The 18,755-nt window shown below is 39.9% G+C and overlaps 1 protein-coding gene across 2 annotated transcripts in view; it reads left to right on the plus strand.

The window, feature by feature from the left end:
* The first annotated feature begins 8,204 nt into the window (after positions 1-8,204).
* The window catches only part of CAV1 (caveolin 1), a 32,184-nt gene continuing 21,633 nt past the window's right edge, over positions 8,205-18,755 (plus strand). Inside the window, exons 1-2 of one of the 2 annotated variants that reach the window (XM_036931541.2) lie at positions 8,205-8,340; positions 9,723-9,887. In XM_036931541.2, coding sequence (XP_036787436.1) covers positions 8,311-8,340; positions 9,723-9,887 — 195 coding nt within the window. In that variant the 5' untranslated portion in view covers positions 8,205-8,310. Of the gene's footprint in view, positions 8,341-8,924; positions 9,058-9,722; positions 9,888-18,755 lie in introns of those variants that run through there. The other variant, XM_036931542.2, reaches the window with a different exon arrangement.

An 18,755-nucleotide genomic window follows, 5' to 3' on the forward strand; every position in this document is an offset into this window, starting at 1 on the left:
ATGCAGTCCCAAAGAAACTGCTCTGTCTTCTAATAAATTTAACAGACCAGTGGTGCCTCAACTCTTGCCACAGGCCAGTACCTTTTGGGTGTGGTTAATGGGAGAGTTTAGTACAGTTCAGGCCCTTTTTTAGAAAAATAAAAAAGACCTTGGCTGCTGCCAGTTTGTAATTCTTGATCTCACATTCCAAGAAGCCTTCGGTTTATTGAAATGGAAAGAACTGCCAGTTCCCTGCAAGCAACTTGGCCACTTAGCCCATAGGGTTCCCCCTTAAATGATGCTTTCTTCAATTTGCTTACAAATATTTCTTTAATAGTATGTTACTTCCTCTTGTGGAGTTGGGATTCCCTGTAAGTCATCCGGGCTTCCGTTCCACTGCTCTTCCCATGATGTAAAAGCTTTTTTATGGATGTATTTGTGGGCGTTTCCTTTATTCATGGTTCTTACACAGGAGAGTGGTATTTGCTGGCATAACTTATGCCTTTTAAAACCCCTTTATAGAATACGCATTTTCAAGTTTCCCTTAGATCACTGATTTTCAAAATTTAACGTTCATAAGAACAACCTGGGAATTTTGTTAAAATGCACATTTGGATTCTGTAAATCTGGTATTGGGTCTGAGATTCTGATTTCTAATGAGCTCCCAGGTGACACTGGCACTGACACTGCAGGTCCCTGAACCACATTTGAAGTAGCAAAGGTCCTAGAAATTAACTCAAGATACAGAGAGAGATTAGGTTGAAATAGCTGCAGACAGAGAAAAGAAGTAACTAACAGAGAGGTAGTTTTTGGCCCTATGCTAAGATCTACCTTCTGTCCTCTAACAATAATCCCCACACCTGCTTTAAAACATATTCACATTCTTTCTGAGGTAAGCTGAATTAATTGAAAATAAAGCCAGCAGTGTAGAATTAAGTACATCTTCCAGTCTGTACAAAAGCTTATATTGAAATCACAGGTTTTCTTTGAACTTAGTGGAAAAAAAACTCATTATATGATTATGAGAAAGTAAAGTTCTCTATAAAACAAAACCACTTAATAAATGGTCAATAAGAACTTATATATATATTTTTAAGGAGTGAAATACTTCATGACTAAGTATCATTGCCTTGAAAGGAGTGGTCGTAGAGATAAATATGTTCAGGTAAAAGCAACTGCAACTCCTGGTAAATAGTTTATTTACTAGGGAAAGAGCCAAAAGGAAAGACAGTTTCCTCTGTTAAATAATAGAGCTCTGACTTAAAGCCAGATGGGTTGGTTACAAAACAAAGGGCTTTTGTAGACGACTCCTCCCAAATATTTACATTAACTTAAGAAAAATATGGAAGTTTACATCTCCTTGCAATTTCTGGTAGTACTCAGGAGCTAATATTATTTTATTATTTATTGTTTCATTATAGTTAAAACAGAATTTTTAAATTGTGTAAAATAAAATGTGATGTTCTAATATGCTGTTTAATATGTCTACTATGCTGTATTCTCTATATGTATACTATAAAATGGTAAATATCTCAGGTATATATTACATTGTATCATATCATATTATATTATATTTTGTTGTCCTGTAAGGTTTTCTGAGAGTTAGTTATACTTTGGATAAGATTTATGGCATTTCCATATTTCTAAAGCATGATCATAATTTTGTTTCACTTGAATAGGAGGAAATGTAGTCATTGTCCACATATCTAAATAGTCTACTTCTCCCAACTAGATGTAATGTGGTACTGTTTTACCACTTGACCCCAATTTTCCTGAAAATTGCTATGCTGATAAATATTTTCAGTCTTGGATTAGATAGGACTGTAATTATTACTTTTATTATTGATATAAGTCTACCTAGGTAAAGAAATGAACCAAATATTTATTTACCTCTCATTTCATGGTTTCTGAAAGTATTTTACTCCTTGCTTATATTAGTATTTGGCTCTAAGTTTAGACTAAGACTTTCTCTACTTAAAGATTTCTGGAACAGTTATTTTGATAGGACTACTATCATCCAGTTATTAAAATAATCAAAGTAGACAGATCATCCAATTTCACGGCACTTTGATTTATTTTGTCACCATGATGAGATGATGAAAGGAACCTGGAATTCTGCATGGACCTGAGGCACAAATTAAAAAGAACTCATGTTTTCATATTTATCATTTAGCATTTTCTCAATATTTAGATTTAAACTGAAAAAATAGGATTGCTTTTATGATTTTTCCTTTAATGTCATTTGTAAAAGAGGGTATCTCAATCTCAAAGAAAATGTTTTCCAGATAAAAGAAAAAGCAAGGTTGAAAGTTTTGAAAAACTACTTTCAGAGACAAACTTCTGCTACATCTTCCAAAAAAGTCACAAGTTTCATCAGATTTAGTTCTAATTCCAGAATGGTAATAATAGCAATGACAATGATAAGATAATGGCCTAAATTTTTGAAACTGGGATAAATTGTCAACTTCCTTAAAAATCACATTCTGCTTTAAGGCAAGAGAATGTATCTCATGACCTGCCTGGGTCCCTCTCCCTGAGGTGTTCTGTTAAGCATCACATATGATAATCTTCATATAGAAGTTTGCATTTAATTTAAGATTAAGGGATCATTTTTGTTACCAACTGTTCAATGGAAAGATTTTTAATACCCTATATAAAGTTTTCTGAGAATGAAACAAAAAGTAGCAAAATGGTGTATCTCAGAAATTAGATTAAAACACAGAAAACTGAAAGCTAAAAACCAGTCCCTAATGACCAACACATTTGACATAGGTTTGGGCTCTTCACATCTTCCTGCATTCACACTTTGCCTCATCATTGATGGAATTTACTTCTTCAATCCTTGTTTTGGGATTGGGTCACATGACTCACCCTGGCCAACAGAATAGGGAAGAAGTAACAGTGTGCTATTTCCAAGTCTAGACTTGGGAGCTTTGCATATTTTTTCTTGTCCTCTTGTGCATCTGCTACTTCTTGTATCAAGTGAAGTACCTGCCCCAACTAGCTTGCTGGCCTAAGGAGGATGAGAGACCTATGGAGCAGAACCAGCTTAGACCTGCAAAGAGAAGCAGAGCTGCCGCAGCCATCCCAACCTAGATCAGCCAAGCCCCAGCACACCCAACTACAGATCCGTGAGAATAAATGGTCATTCTTGAGCCACTGAGCTTTGTAGTAGTTTATTTCACCAAATTATTGTAGTAGTGATTGATACACCCTAAAATTCAGTTTTAAAATATGTGTTGAATATATGATGACAAAAAAAAAGTGTTGATTCACATCATCTTTCGCTGGTGATCAGCTGCTGTGCTATCACTCAGACTTAAAGCCCATCTGCACTGACTGAGCACTTAACAACTACACCTTTACCAGTCTGAGTTTAGGCACTGAAAAGAGCTGTACTTTCTATGCACAATTTGCTACTCAAAAGTTTTCCCAAGAATTAACCTTATTTCAATAAGATTAAATAACCAGTAAGATTTATTTGGTCTTGAATAACATAATTTGATAAGAAAATTATAAAACAAACTGACAGTGATAGCTAAAGGCCAGACATATTATTCCACTGTCAATATTTTGTGGATAAAAGCCTTAATACAAGGCTATCAATGAAATATAAGTATTGGCAGAAGTTCTAAAATCACATATTTGGAATTTGAGTTTGAGGGTTTGTTATAATTCAGAAAAAAAACAGATCTTAAGAGATGTTACTGGCAAAATCTTGGCAGGATTTGCTTGAAGGGAAGAAGAAAAATTGTGATGATACCACTTTTGAAGTGTTTACTCACGTTCTTTGCTAGGTGCCCCTGGAGCCTTCCTCCCCCACCCACAACCCCCATGCCTAGGGTAGGATTATTACAGCACAGAAGCAGAGATAAGGCTCTTCTTGATTCCAAAAGCCTTTGTCTTGGGAGAATTCAAGGCATAAAAAATTGTTGGGTGATTATACAAGCAAAGCTTCCTGCTCTAAGGAGAGGAAATTGGGAAAATAAGCAAACTAATTTTTGATACATATGTCCCTAGCACAGACCCACATAAGTTAGGAAGATGTAATAGCAGAGATACTTATGCCTCCTGCTTCTGGGTAGAGCCTGTGGAGATCAGCAACCCTGTATAGTTTCTCTGCACCATGGCACAGCATTTATTCTGTTCTCCAAACCATGCTCACCATGGGATGCTCCATGATGCTGCATCCGGCTTGCCCATCCAGATTTGGTCTTGAATAACATGCACAGAGCCCCCAAAAAAGGACAGAAGTAGCAAAGCGTGTCTCTAGCCCTAAGGGTCATACTGAATGCATGTGAAGGACAGAGGAGAAATACTGAATGGACCGATGACTGAGGACAGACAGGATGATGTACCTATCAGCAGACTCAAGATGCACGGCTAAGGAAGAGACTCTCCTTCCCAGGTCCACCTGAGATTCCTTGGCAATTCATAGGCTCCTGGAATTTAGACACAATCCCAACAAAATGGAAGAAACTAGGAATTGACTGAACTGGAGATTCTGCCACCTGAAGGAATGGGGGTTTGTAAAAGAAATTAAGTTTAGTTACAGAAAACAAAGTTATATCTCACAATAGACTTTAGTAGTATCTACAACATGGTCCATTTTAAAAAATCTGGAGCCAATAAAATGATTTTATTTGATCAAGCTTAATGGTAAGTGTTCATTATACTATTTGCTGTATCTTGGGTGACTGACCTATTTTACAGTAAAAACACTTTAAAGTAAAATGCATTTATTCCAGTGCTGAATCCATGGGTAGAAATTTGTCCCCTTAACTCTAGCATCTATTATGATGTTAAGAAGTATCCTTAGTGCTAGATAAGCAACATGTCATTAAATGTTCACAACACCCCTACTGGGTAGATGTCAATATGTTTTCCATTTTACAAATAAAGAAAATGAAGCTCATTTAAAGAAACAGTATGAAAAAAATACTATCTCAGCCATCTTGGTCAGAAAGATTCTTAAAATGTGAAAATGGTTTTTTATTTTTTTAGGAAAATAAATAGAAAAAACTCATTTAAAATACTCAAAATAGAAAGGCCCAAACCAAGGAAGATTCCAGTGGGTCTTCATGCCAGGACTAGGGACAGATTATCTAGAAAGCTGTTTCTTTCCATACATAAAATGGAAGATAAGGAAGAAAGTTTGGCAGGCATAGGGAGAAGGCCTGAATGGAATTCAGTGAGTGGAAAGGTGGGTAAAGTATTGATGGTGGAAAATAGGGTAAATATTTAGCTCAACACACAGATTGTAAAAATACTGACATTTATGTACTCACATGTAAACAGTCACCCTCTGAAATGTATCCCCTTCCCTCCTGTCCTTCTTCTAAAGGCACCGAACCTTCCAATGAGACAGCAACTAGCCAGCAGAACTCTCAAGGCACAGTTACAGAACTGTGACCCAGATCTGGAATGACTGCTGGATGGCTCTGCTGTACTGGTCATTACTTTTTTTTTTTTTTATATCATACCTAGTGATAACACCTAGTATAATCTAGGCTATCATCCCTTTTCTGAACTCATCAACAAGGATGCATTTGGGCAGTCTCAAGCTTCTGAGTGTTGGGAAATGTTGGAAAGATGCCTGCTTCTTAAAACAATTGATAACATTGTAAGTGGTCAAACCTTAGACTCCTGATCCTATAGTGGGGTTAGATGCAGCCAGTGCAGCGTATGAAGAGTACCTAGGAGGTGGGGACTAGAAGAGGAAGTCATGCAGGAGGAAGGGCACCTAGAAAGATGAGAGAACATGAAAGGCCACTGACTTCACACTTTTGCCATGAGCAGGCCTTCACTAGACTACTCAAGAATCCCATGTACCGTAAGTTGCTAACAGGTGCTCTAGTTGTTTATCAGCTTCAAAATATTTCACTGAACCAAAAAACTGCTTAGGAACAAATCATTTTCATGTATTTAGACTTCAGTTTCCTCATCTTGAGATGGCAGGTTTAGATGATATGTGCCCCCTTTTAGCTCTATATTTTTAGTAACATATAATGCATGAGCTGACTTTCAAGGCTGTTCCTTAAAAAAAAAATAGAGGGCAAATAAGTTGCCATTTATCCATTTTGTAGTAAAAGATTTGGAGAAAGTTATTCACTTGTCTCCAAGCCTAAAGTTATCTGTGTATCAAAGAAAAATATTTTGTTTTTTTACATCATCTATCCATTTCAAATCTTGTACCTATGCTAATAATGTTCTTCTTCATCTTTTCTCTATTTCTCATACAGTTGGAGACAATTCTGCCATTCATTTATTGAATAAGATTTGTTTCTTTTTGTTGCCAGCTTCTTGTTGAGACAGGTTAATGAAGAGTTTGTGGTTTTTCCTGTCATAGGAATTCATTTGGCATTGACAATGCTTCACTGATCATCATGATTCTGTGTGCTGCTGTTGATTGGCTCCAACGAGGATTTCTCCAGCATGGCTGCTTTCCTTCCTTTGAGCACTAGTTAAGCATTCACTCAAAGGCCTCCCCGGAAAATCCATTCCTCGCTGGAATGCACGACACCCTTTCTCCCTGTTCCTGTTGACTTTTTTTTTCACAGTCAAGATTACTCATCACAGCTTAAGACTGAATAACAATAGATGGGAAACAGTTTCCACATTTTTCCATAGAACATAACCCCAACTGCTTTGCAGCCAATATTTATGAGGGAAGAGGTAGAGGAACAGCAATCTTTCAGCATTCATTAGACTTAAACTGAGGACTAATATAACACATTGAACTTGACACCACCCTTTTCCAGCATATCATGTTTGTTAACAACCAATCTGTTCAAAGAATTTAGAAATTAAATTTAGCAGAAATAAAATTAAGAAGACACAACTTTTGTATGATCTTTAGTATTCCAGTGATGACTAGCCTGCATAATTAAAGTCATGACAACATTTGTAACATTTTCTCTGCTATATAGTGGAAACTGATCTTTTTTTCAAAAACTGTATTGCCCTTTTGCTATCAATAATAGCCTGTCCTTTATAGTTTTATAGTTCTCTTTTATATTTTCATGTCTTGTCTTCAACTAAGGATTCCATCATTTCACTTTCTCCTCCTCTTTTGTGTGCCTGTCCCCATATACAAACTGCCGGTATTTTTAATGTAACCTGTACCCCTTCAGGTATATTCCCAGCTTCTTTATTTCATGCCATAATCTGGATTTTGATTACATGTGGAACTGTAGGTGAAATGTCCTTTCCATTTTTGGAGAGTGAATTTCTTGATATTATATCCCAAATGTAAAATGACAGTTTTTGTTTAATTCCATCTGTGCTGCTTTATAATAAAGAAAAGAAAAAAAGCCCCCAATTCAGAAACAGATAAAATATTTTAATCGTTAACAATTTTTTAAATTCTAATTATTAGTAGAAAAGCCAAGTCTCCAACAACTCACAGCCAAGCACATTTAAAAAATAAATAAATCCTCTCTGGTAAACTTGAAACTCCAATTAAATATTTCGACCATTGTAAGTATTTCATGTATTTTGTAAATATGGCATAACCTACTGGCATGAATTTCCTTTGCTCCAGAAAAAAATCAGTAAAGTTTAACATTTTCATTTCTTATTTCCAAGCACTTAGGAGAGATTTCAGAAGCCGTAGGAAAACGTTAAATTCTTGCATCCCGACTTCTCCAAGTTTCCATCCGCACCGACTAGACGTAAACAAGTGTCACCAAAAGCACACCACACACCCGCACCCACACAAATTCTTCCCTTGTGTTTAGATATGAAATTCACCTAAAGGTTCCGGGCCATTTTTCATCCCTTCCTCTGTGAAACAGGGAGGTAGTTGTGTCTTAGTGATGGAACGCGGGCGATGAGAAGAAACAGCTTAGAAGAGAGCAGAATCCTTCCTGAAGCTCGGGTGCCCATACTGGGCATCTTTGCAGGCGCGTCGGGTCCCTCCACTTCCCACCCCTGCTGGGATGATACACTGCAAAAACATTCGCTCTCCCCAGGCCGCCTCTCTGTTGTTCACAGCTGGGAAAATGTTGCCCCAGGTTTAAAATATCTGCCCAGGCAGCCTAGCGCTGGTGAAACATTTTCTCCTTGCTCTTTGCTCCCTGCGGGCGCTCCCCGCCCTCTACTGCCAAAACCTTGGGGATGTGCCTAGACCCGGCGCAGCGCACGTCCCGGCCAACGGCGAGCAGAACAAACCCTTGGCGGGCAGCCAGGAGACTCCCTCCCAGCCACCGCCCCCTCCACCCCCCGCGCCAGCGCCTTTCCCCCTCCATACAATACAAGATCTTCCTTCCTCAGTTCCCTTAAATCACAGCCCAGGGAAATCTCAGAGCCTTCATCCAGCCACGGGCCAGCATGTCTGGGGGCAAATACGTAGACTCCGAGGTAGGCTTGAGTGGGTGCGCGCCGGGCTCCGGGGCGCGCAGGGAGCGCCTGTTTCTGTTATCTCCCACTCCAAATATTCCGACTGCTTTCTTTGCCCCAGCCTTCTCTCGACTTTGGAGCACTCCTCTCGCGCTGGCACCGCTGAGGAATGGGCCTGGGCGGGGAGGTGAAGGAGAGGCAGGAATGTTTAATGTTTTCCTATTGGGAAGGGGGCCAGGAAGGCCCTAAGCTACCGGGACACGGAAAAGGGGGTCAGGGTCCTGAGGCTGGCTCTGCCTGTCGGACCGAGGCAGTATTTCTGGATGGGTCCTGGATGCTGTTTTATTATTGCCGGGCCCCCGCGGTCCAGCCCCTGCCTGCAAGGAGGCTGCGAGCTGGATCGCAGGGTGGGAGGTCCTTCACCCGCCGTCCGAGGGACGGTTCCCGAGACCCCGCGAGGCTCCTGGACCTCCAGGTCAAGGCGACAGAGCGTCGTGTTTGCACTTTCCAAAGCTCTTGGGCCACCTCAAGAACTCTTCCTGCATTTCGGCGCCTAGCAGGGGTGTTCGGAGAGGGACGGACCTCTCCTCCTCCCAAATACCATCACCCCTTCCAACCACCCTCCTGCGCTCGGGCTCCGCCCGAGTGTGGAGACCTGGTTTTCCCTAACGCAATCGCCATTCAGCCGCCGGCCGGCAGCCCGGTAGTGACCTGAGGGTGGGTCTAGGGAGTGTGCAGGTGAGATGTCATGACACATGGCTCGATCTTGGAATGGGGGCATCCGGGGCTGTGACCCCACGGGGGTGGGAGAAGCTGTGGAGGGACAGAGTGCAGAGGGAGGATGTGGGACGCGGACAGGTGCGAGGGAGTCGCGTCCAGGAAGCAAAGAAAATGGGGACATTCCGTGGGTGGGTGGGTGAGGATTTTAAGGATGAAGCTGGGAGGGATATGGGCAGAGGGGGAATGGGGAAAGAGGACGGGAAAATGCCGCAGGTGAAGCACTCCGAGGGTGGCTGAGAAAGGGGCTGGGGGGAAGTCGGAGATCGGTCTCCTCTCCGGCGGGGGTCTCCGCAGGGTACCCCGGGCCGGGCGTGAGCGGGCGGGGGGGCTGGGCGGACTGCGCCGTGGGGTTTGCCCTGACCCCTGGCGGCGGGCAGAGGAGGCAGGAGCTCCCTGCCTGGTACCGAGGGGTGTGGTGTCCTCTCCTCGATCCTTTTAAAAAGCTTGTGGCGCCCAGGAGTTTACTGTGCGCCGAGCCACCGCTGCCGAAGCGTTTAGTTCGATTTCGAGTCTGAAGGTGTGCCCCGCTGCCGGGCTGACTTTGATAGCTTGTTTTTCTTTTTGAATTTTTCTTCCCACCACCGTGCCATCCGCCGCCCTCCTGGCTGTCCGGCCCTCCACAGGGACATCTCTACACTGTTCCCACTCGGGAACAGGGCAACATCTACAAGCCCAACAACAAGGCCATGGCAGAAGAGGTGAACGAGAAGCAAGTGTACGACGCGCACACCAAAGAGATTAACCTGGTCAACCGCGACCCCAAACATCTCAACGACGATGTGGTCAAGGTAAGGTGAGGCGGCCGGCGAGGGGACGCTGTCGGGGCCGGCACAGCTCTCTTCTGGCAAGCAGCCTATGCATCCGTCTTTACCTTTGCCACACGCCACCGTTTTCTGGGCTTGAAGTGTGGGAGCTCCCGCCGTAGTCGGAAATGTCACATCTCCCCTCCCCCTTCCTCCTGTCCATTAGTTCAGCTGGAATTTAGCTAACTAGACTTTTGTAGGAGTTAATGTAACTGCTCTTTTCTCCTGGCAAATGAACCTCCGGATTTTAGCAACAGACAGACCCCCCCCCACTCCTTGGAGAGGTGAGACTGTTGTGCTGCAGGCCACCCTCTCTCTATTCTCAGGCAGAAAGTCTAGTGAAGGCTGGTGTCACATAGCACACAGAATTGGCTGTAAGATCACCGTGTAAGGTCTTGCACCAAAGGTGAAGGCCAGAATACAGAGCAGGCAGGCTCCCACAGCTAAAATCAAGATAACCTGAAGTGGTTTTCTTAAAAATAATAGAGTGGGTGGAAATGCCTCTTACTAAAGACAAAGAATACCAGTAATATGCATATTATATACTATACAATATATATGAAGATTATTCTAAGTGAAAAAACATGGCTCTTGGTGTGCACAGCTAAGCAAATTTACACAACCAAAAATAATGTGAGCCTCTTGGTTTCTCCCACAGACACCTCTAGTAGGTGTGGAAAGTTGCTTCTTTAGTGACTACCTGGGTCAGCCTTCCCTGAGCTAATGGAACATTCAGGTTGGAGTTCTTTTTTATACTTTCAGGATGTGCTTGGTGAGATTAAAAATACATTGATTGAATGGGTTACTGACCAAATTTAGATTTTAACCTGGTGACCAGTTTTTTATTATGTTATTCAACTTTGACCCTTTTAGCAAATCAAGTCAGAGGAATTTATTGTCTCAACCCATCTGGATTGGGAAATCATGGGCCTGAGCCATCCTTGGCAAAGGCTTTCTGTGAGGGGCTGAGAAGGCCAAGGCGAGTCCTGGCCTAGAAGATCAGAGTGTGAAGACCCAGTTCTGCACAACTCCTGAGCAGCCAATGAGGTGGACGAGCAGTTTCCACCCCTGGCCTCCTTTCAGTGGGTGGGAGTAGCTATATAGTTCAGAGACTGTTCACATTTATGAATAATATATTTCAAAAGGGGGAACAATTTAATCTGTAACTGGAAGGAAAATGTAACCATCAGAATTGACTCTCTTGGCTTGCTGGTGAGGAAAAAGGAAAATTGGAGCATTTAGCAGATTTTTCTACTAGTCAGATTATGGAATATTTCAGAGCAATAGAAATAAAGAAGTAGTTTATAAACTAGAAATTAGAATTGCTAAAAACTATTTACTAAAAATGTTACCTTAAGGTGGGGAGGGCATTTGTGCTTTTTTCTCTTCTTGCATAGCTTTGAATACAGAGTGATGTCAGAAAAAGAGGCAGATTTCAGAAAGGACTGGCTTCACTGGAGCCTCCCTGTTGCCCCACCGCAGTGTGAGCGGGGTTTCTGCAGCAAGTAGACCTCCCGGGATGAGTCAGCTGTGGATGTGGGTCCCACACATAGCATGACTAAGTTGAGAAAGAAAGGCCCCACTGGGAAAAGAGACTTCAACACAGATGGAAAAAAGGCATAACAGGCTGAGAGGAAATAGCAGTTTACAGAATAGCATTTCAAAGAGCAAGTGTGGGGATCCTCATATTAAAGAAATTAAAAGGAAGAGTTAGAGCAAGCTCCTGCTGGCCTAGAAAAAGCAAACTCCACCCACTTGCTCTTATAAGCAAAACAACACAGCCAGACAGAAAAATCCACCTTGAGAAAAATTTGAAGGGCCCACTTCCTCAGATACCTGGCCTAAAGAGAACTTCAGAGAATGCCCTCCAGAGAGACACCCAGGCTACAAGTGTAAATTCTGTCCAAAAAGTCCCATCTGGCAGGAAAGGGGGCCTACCAGCTTATGAGGACTCCTATTTTATAAAATTCTGGGGTTCCAAGGACAAACACAATGAAAGAGGAATGATACTCTCCATGTTACTATGACAGCAAAGAATAAATTTCCCTACATTTTATGTTTGATGACATAGACTTATTTAAATAATGCAGAAACTGTTAATGCATGGTAGCTTCAAACTTCACATGACAATAAGGAAATATGGGTTAACTGAATCTACTATTTAAGGTACCAAATCAGGTAAGGAAAGTTCTGTTCTAAAGGCAAGCAGTTCTGTAAAAGTTGCTCTGTCTAATTCTGTAGTCACTAGCCACTGTGGCTATTTCAATTTAAATTTCAAATAATTAACATTAAATACAATTTAAAATTCAGCTGCTCAGTCACACTAGCCACATTTTGAGTCCTCAATACATGAGGCTAGTAGTTACTGTATTGGACACCATAGATACAGAATGTCCCCAACATCATAGAAATCGCTATTGGACAGCGGCAGACTAAAGTGTTCCCTGAATTTTAAAAAGGTTTCAATACCAAGTTTAGAAAAATAGCTCTAGATGGAGAAGAAATGAAACTATGATGTACAGTGTAGGGAGCAACATTATCTTTTCAGTTCCATAAAACAGCTATTCAGGAAGGGAAAGAACACTCAGAAGCTGGGTGTACCATAAATTTATATTTCAAAGAAGGTGGAGTATTATCACCTATTCCACTAGTGATAATGACATGAATTAATCTATATAATCTAGTTCCAATAAAATAAGTTTCCTATCTTATTTCTTTATCTTATAATATGGCACAGTTTGCAGTGCCATATTATATCTGTATTGACATTTATCCAAAAATACGTTATGAATGCATTTTAAAATTTTCTCTAATTAAAGTGATCACAACCTCAGACCCTCCATTCTTCTGAGGTTTCTATGTCTTCTTATGTTCACATTTTCATTCACATGTTTATTATGTACTTACTTGGAATTTCTAAATAAATAAAATGACTTCAAATTTATGATTCTGATATCACATTAATCATCAATTAATCCATTTATAATCTCTTATCATATGCTAGACTAGACATTTTGCTACAAAGGGTAATTCCTAAAATAAGTCCAGCAGTCATGAAGATTAGAATTAGTGAGACAAGATACATACAGATGAAAAGTTTGAAAAAAATACACACATACAATATCACAAGTGTTAGTCACTGTCTAGTGGTCCAGTGGTAACTAATGGGTCCTTTTCGGCTTTGACTACCAGGAAACATACAGCTAAATTTTAAGTTTCATTAACTCATATTAATTATTCCTTCCCACATATTGCTTTATATTTTCAGTTTCTTTTTTAACTAATATACTGTTTTGTATGGTCTCCATTGTAAGCCTTTTTATCATCATTTTGGAAACAGATAAAATATATGCTATAATAAATCAAAAGTATTTGATTTGGTAGTGAATGTTGCATAATAAAAAGGTTTTTAAGAAGTAAATGTTATTAATTATCTTGATTTTGGTAATCATACAATGTAGATGTATATTATCATGACATTGTATACCTTAAATATATACAGTTATATTTGTTAATTATTCTTCAATAAAGTTTTTTAAAAAGTGAATGATATTGATAGTGTTAGGGAGACCCTACCATGGACAAGGCAGCAGGGTGAGAAGGAAGATGCATTATAGATAGGTTAATGGAGGGCATGAAAGGGAGTGCAATCTGAGCTGTATCATAAAGGACAGATGGAATGCAAACGGCTGAGAGCAGTACAGAAGGGCACACTCAATGAACCAGGGCTGGAAATGGGAATGTCCCACACATGGCATCAGCTGGAAGGCTTTGTAGCCCATTTTGACTAGAATTAAAGAGTTCATGTGGCAGAGTGGTAGGTCATAAAGATGAAAAGACTGACCATATTCAGACTGCTGTATCCCCTACCAGTACTCATAAGTCTGGACTTTATTATGTCAGCAACAAGAAGGCAGGAAGACTTCAAGCATGAGTATGACATGATGAAGGTGGGCTTTCTAGAAGATAACTGGATGTAATGAAAGGTAGTCAGTCTGGATGAGCATAGAAGAGTTACAGTGTACTTGGGTAAAGGTCCAGACATGACATGAGAAGGGCAGTGTTTAGTGGCATTGGGTTAAAACCATATAAGCATCTCAAATGACAGAATTTTAGCATTGGAAGGTAATACAAGGGTTACCTTTTTAACATTAAAATAAATTTAAGAACTAATTTTTCAACTTAAGTTTAAAATTGTATCCATGTTTTCATATGGTTACTATCCAAAACAGATATTTTGAAACATGTTATAAGGTAAGAATAGATAAAATGATATGAACTTCACGGACTATTGTTAAGAGGAGATAAATGGATTGAAATGATTCTGAGATTAGCTCTGAGACAATCAGGACATTCTGAGAGGAGACCTTTGTTGGCAAATAAATGTAAGCATTTGTAACTTTTTATTCTAAAACTTGAATGTAATGATTCTTAAATATGCACAGACACAAAATTTTCTTTAACAGTAGGAAACAGACATGCACATGGTATCAGATCAGTTTTGGTTTCAAATAATGGACTAATGCCTCTGCGATCCCTTTCAACTAGAAAGCATTTATAATGGTAATTTTTATTTTATGCTTGATATACAGAGAATCAAAGCATAAGGTTTAAAACATCAGATTGTCTCAAAGCACTCACTCCATGTTAATATTCTCTTCTGCTGGAATTGGTACCAGTTTTGCTTATTTGTTTGTTTAGGAGATAGCTTCACAAGGTAGTGACTGAAACTCTGCCACATACGAGGTCATGCATGGAATTCAGGATCCCCAGCTCATAAAAGAGCACTGTGGTCACCTTTGGTGGGAAATTATTCTCACATCACTGAGCAAAGGATGATACTAAAATGGGGGGTATTATTCATTCCTAAGCATCTGAGACACTTTCAAGGTCAGCCAACATTGATATACATTTTATATGATTATTGGAGGAAAATTTTTTTCTTCTCCCTCTCCTCTAATTACAGTCAAAAAACATTGAAGAATTAGCTCAAGTTTGCTCCTAACTGAATAAAATTTCATATTGTTTGTCAAAATTTAAGACAAAATACACCAAGTACTTTGGATTATGAAAACATTTATGATGTAGCTTATTCTTCCAATTAACAGCGCTGTTAGCTACATTTTAAAGGAGCTTAAAGAACAGCTGCAATAGTAGGCAGCATCTGGAAAATCCAGTCATTTCAAAAACCACCTGCTTATGCATCCTGCCCACTCAAGTCCATAAAAGAATAGACACTTTTATATTCTGAATGAAACTGCTTTTCAGTTTTCCCCACTTTCAACATTAGTTCTCTATGATAGAATTCCCAGAGAGAGCTAGTCCCTAGGGGCTGTATACACCAACCTGTGGGGTTCTGGGCCCTTTCATGATGCTCCTGGCTGGATTTGCAGTGGGGAAAGGTCAGGGATGCTGATTTCATACAAAGATCATTTATGCCAACAAGGAAACATGCGTTTTTTCTTCTTCCAGGCTCTGGACCTTATAAATATAAATATATATATATATATATATATATATATATATATATATATATATATACACACATATATATATACACACACACACACACACATATATCTATTTATATTTATACTTATGTTTATATTTATATTTATATAATCTTATTTACTGTACTCTAAGGCCCTGGAGAAAAAGATTTGCATACTTTACTTCTTTTAAAAGAAGGTCTTAAAAAAGAAACTCTCAGCCCCTAGAAATATGCCTAACACATATGTGTTCAGAGGTACCCTGATAGATAGGGTAAAAAAATATATTTTCTAATCCAATCAAGTTAAGACATCCAATCAAGAAAAGAAAATACATTTTTGTGACTTTTGTAACTTTCTTCTTAAAACTTGAATGTAATGATTCTTAAATACACACAGACACAAAATTATCTTTCTTTAACAGTAAAGAAAAGGCATATACATAATAATCAGACCAGTTTTGATTTCAGCATAATGGATTAATGCTCTCATGATCTTTCAGCTAGAAAATGTGTAGTCCCTTTAGTGTGGGACTAGAAACGAAAATGGGTTGAAGGATGAAAAGGCAATAGATTTCCCTTTCTCCATAGTACCTGAAAGTTCGGTATATGAACAGGGAGCAAACTTGTTTTGCTAATAAAAGCTAATAAATACAGCTCTACAAATATTTTGAGAAAGCTATTTTGTTTCTATGCTTCAATTTCTGTTACTGTAAAGAGGAGTCATTCTCATGTAATGGCATTCCCCTCAAAAGTCATTCACCTCTCACTAAACAATTATTATGAGTCTATTATTATGTGTAGGTGGCTACAATGTAGAACAAGATAGATATGAGTGCTGCTCACATCGAGTCTGTAGCTATCTCATTGCCTCTCCTCATGCAGTTTCCTTTGTAAACTTGCTGGAATTCCTTTACCAAATTCTACTGTCTGCAAAACCTTATAAACTTCAGGGCTTAGTTCAAAAATGGAGTCATCTATAATGCTTCGAATTTTTCCTGGGCCAGTAAACAAGGCAGGGGCAAAATAAGGAACATATATTTTTGAACAAGTTGCCCCTGTTTTTGTCCTACAAAAAGGGAATTAAATTATAGAAAATATTTTAGTTGTTCTGTCATATCTCTCTTCCCATATTGACTTTCAACTTCTAATCTTCCTATTGAAATTTGAAATTTAAAGCGTTTAAACTTTTATAGCCTCTTTACAAACTCAAGAGGGCTCTCAAATTTGGCTGGGCATTAAAATCACCAGAGGAATTTTTGAAAATACAGATGTCTGAGCCTAGCAAAGATCTTTTAAATTAGAACAAGGTTGGCACCTAAGGATCTCTATTTTTCAAAGCTCCTATATTTTACATTGTGAAGTTATGTTTAGAAATTACTGTACACAAGGTTGGCTTAAGGATATATACCCTTAAAGACCTATACGTGTATGGTTCTACCCTAAAAGACAGATGACTGTACAGTAACACTACAGTTCTAGATGTTCTCCCTACCAGAAGAATGCTTGAGGGTTGAGCCAGTTTAAACTCCACCAGAGTTTTGAAACACCATGGAGGGCTCACAAATCAACTTTGCTTAAAAGTCCTCCATCCCTTGAGGCCACCTGGGCTTATAGCCAACCACAAGTTTACAGCCTCAGAATGACCAAGGAGTGGGGTAGCCATATGCTTTAGGTTGTCCCATACAGTCCAGTAAATACTGGTCAGCACTGAGTAACTATTACTAGTGCCCCTTTCATGCCTACACGTGTCCCACTTTGGAAGAAAAATATGGTCACAAATGGATTGGCAATGGCCTGTAACTGAGCTCTAAACCTGGAATACATTGGAGGTCCCTATGCACACTATTTTCTAGCAGAACAGGCAAAATTTCCACATGGTAAACATGTCATGCCTTTCTTTCCTCTCCAGTTTCCAGTGTTATCCCTCTCCTGCCCTTCATCACAGCCATCAAGCTGTACTATAACTTGAAGGAGGAGCTCTTAAACACCAATCTACACTCAAACCTTTGTTTCTTCCCCTGCAACAGAGGGTTAATGCAACTGACGTCTTTCCATCACATAGTCTGTCACCTATTCATTCAAAGATTAAATGTTTAAAATAGTTTGAACTATTTTTCAGTCAGTCCAGGAAACATAAAATGACATTCTTTCATATGAACCATTGTTTAGGGTGGGGGAAGTGTTTTTAATTTTGTCTTAAAGGAAATCTGCATGATCCATGTACTGCAAACTACCAAGGGAATTAATTGGTAGAACAGATTTACACCTGCACAGAATACATATTTCCTGCCTCTCACAGAAACTATGTTGATGTTTCAGATATAAAATACATTTTGTTTTCTTTATTGAACCTTGAGATGTCTCTCGTTAGTCATTATTTCATAGCATGGCAGGGGAATACATATTCCTTAACCCATAACCAAGCTTCCCCTTAGCCATTGTTAGCTGTTTAGGTAATTAAGAGCCAGGCATTTTAATTTTAAGGAGGCTTGAATTCATTATAATGGTGAGTCTATGTACCTAATATTCCATTTCATAGCAATTTAAAAGTGGAATTTTTTAAAGCCACATTCAATGTATAAATCTTCTCTGAGCCCAGCAAGGACATTACAATATAAACAGACATTGATAGAATCTATGTAAGAAGATAAATTGTGTCTAGAGATTGCACTGGGTCATCCGATGTTTGCTGCAGGTAGCAAACATAATTATATTTTCTCATTTACAATGAATAACTGGAAAAGATGCTGATTTCTGGACCTAAGTAGTGAGAATGTAGGTGATTGGGAGGAAAAGCAACAAAGATAAAGAACCACAAGGCCCTTGCCTGTCTTGCTCCCTGCTCTGTGCTGGACTCAGCTTTGCATGTGACAGCTCCAGGATCCCCACATGCATTTCTGTACATGAAGCTGCCATGTCTGATGACACAATCAGGCTCAGGCATTGACTTAGCACCGAATCACTGCTCCTGCCCCCAGGGGGTTTAGAGTTTAGCAGGGAAGAATACATAAAATGAATCTGAGTGAGGCTGTATAACTAAGGGAGAGGCTGCAGCAGGGCACAAAGCAAGGAGTTCTCACCAGCCTCCAAAGACAAGCACATGTTCACCGGGCGCTGGAGACAGGAAAGTGTGCTTGGTATCTTCTGGGCAGCAGCAGGGCAGCCAGAGCAAGGGACCCAAGCAGGAACGAGATCAGCAGGGCCTCTGTGCCCAGCCAAGGTGTTTGGACCTCTGTAGGCCTCGGCAACCCACAGAGGCATTAGTAGGCCAGGAAGTGACCTGACGAGATATGGCGTTGACTACAGAAAGGACTGCTGTCAGTGCCATGGAGCCAACCACAGGGAGTCAGGTGGGCAGCAGG

This window comes from Manis pentadactyla, chromosome 7 (genome assembly GCF_030020395.1).
Source record: "Manis pentadactyla isolate mManPen7 chromosome 7, mManPen7.hap1, whole genome shotgun sequence".
Taxonomy (NCBI): domain Eukaryota; kingdom Metazoa; phylum Chordata; class Mammalia; order Pholidota; family Manidae; genus Manis; species Manis pentadactyla.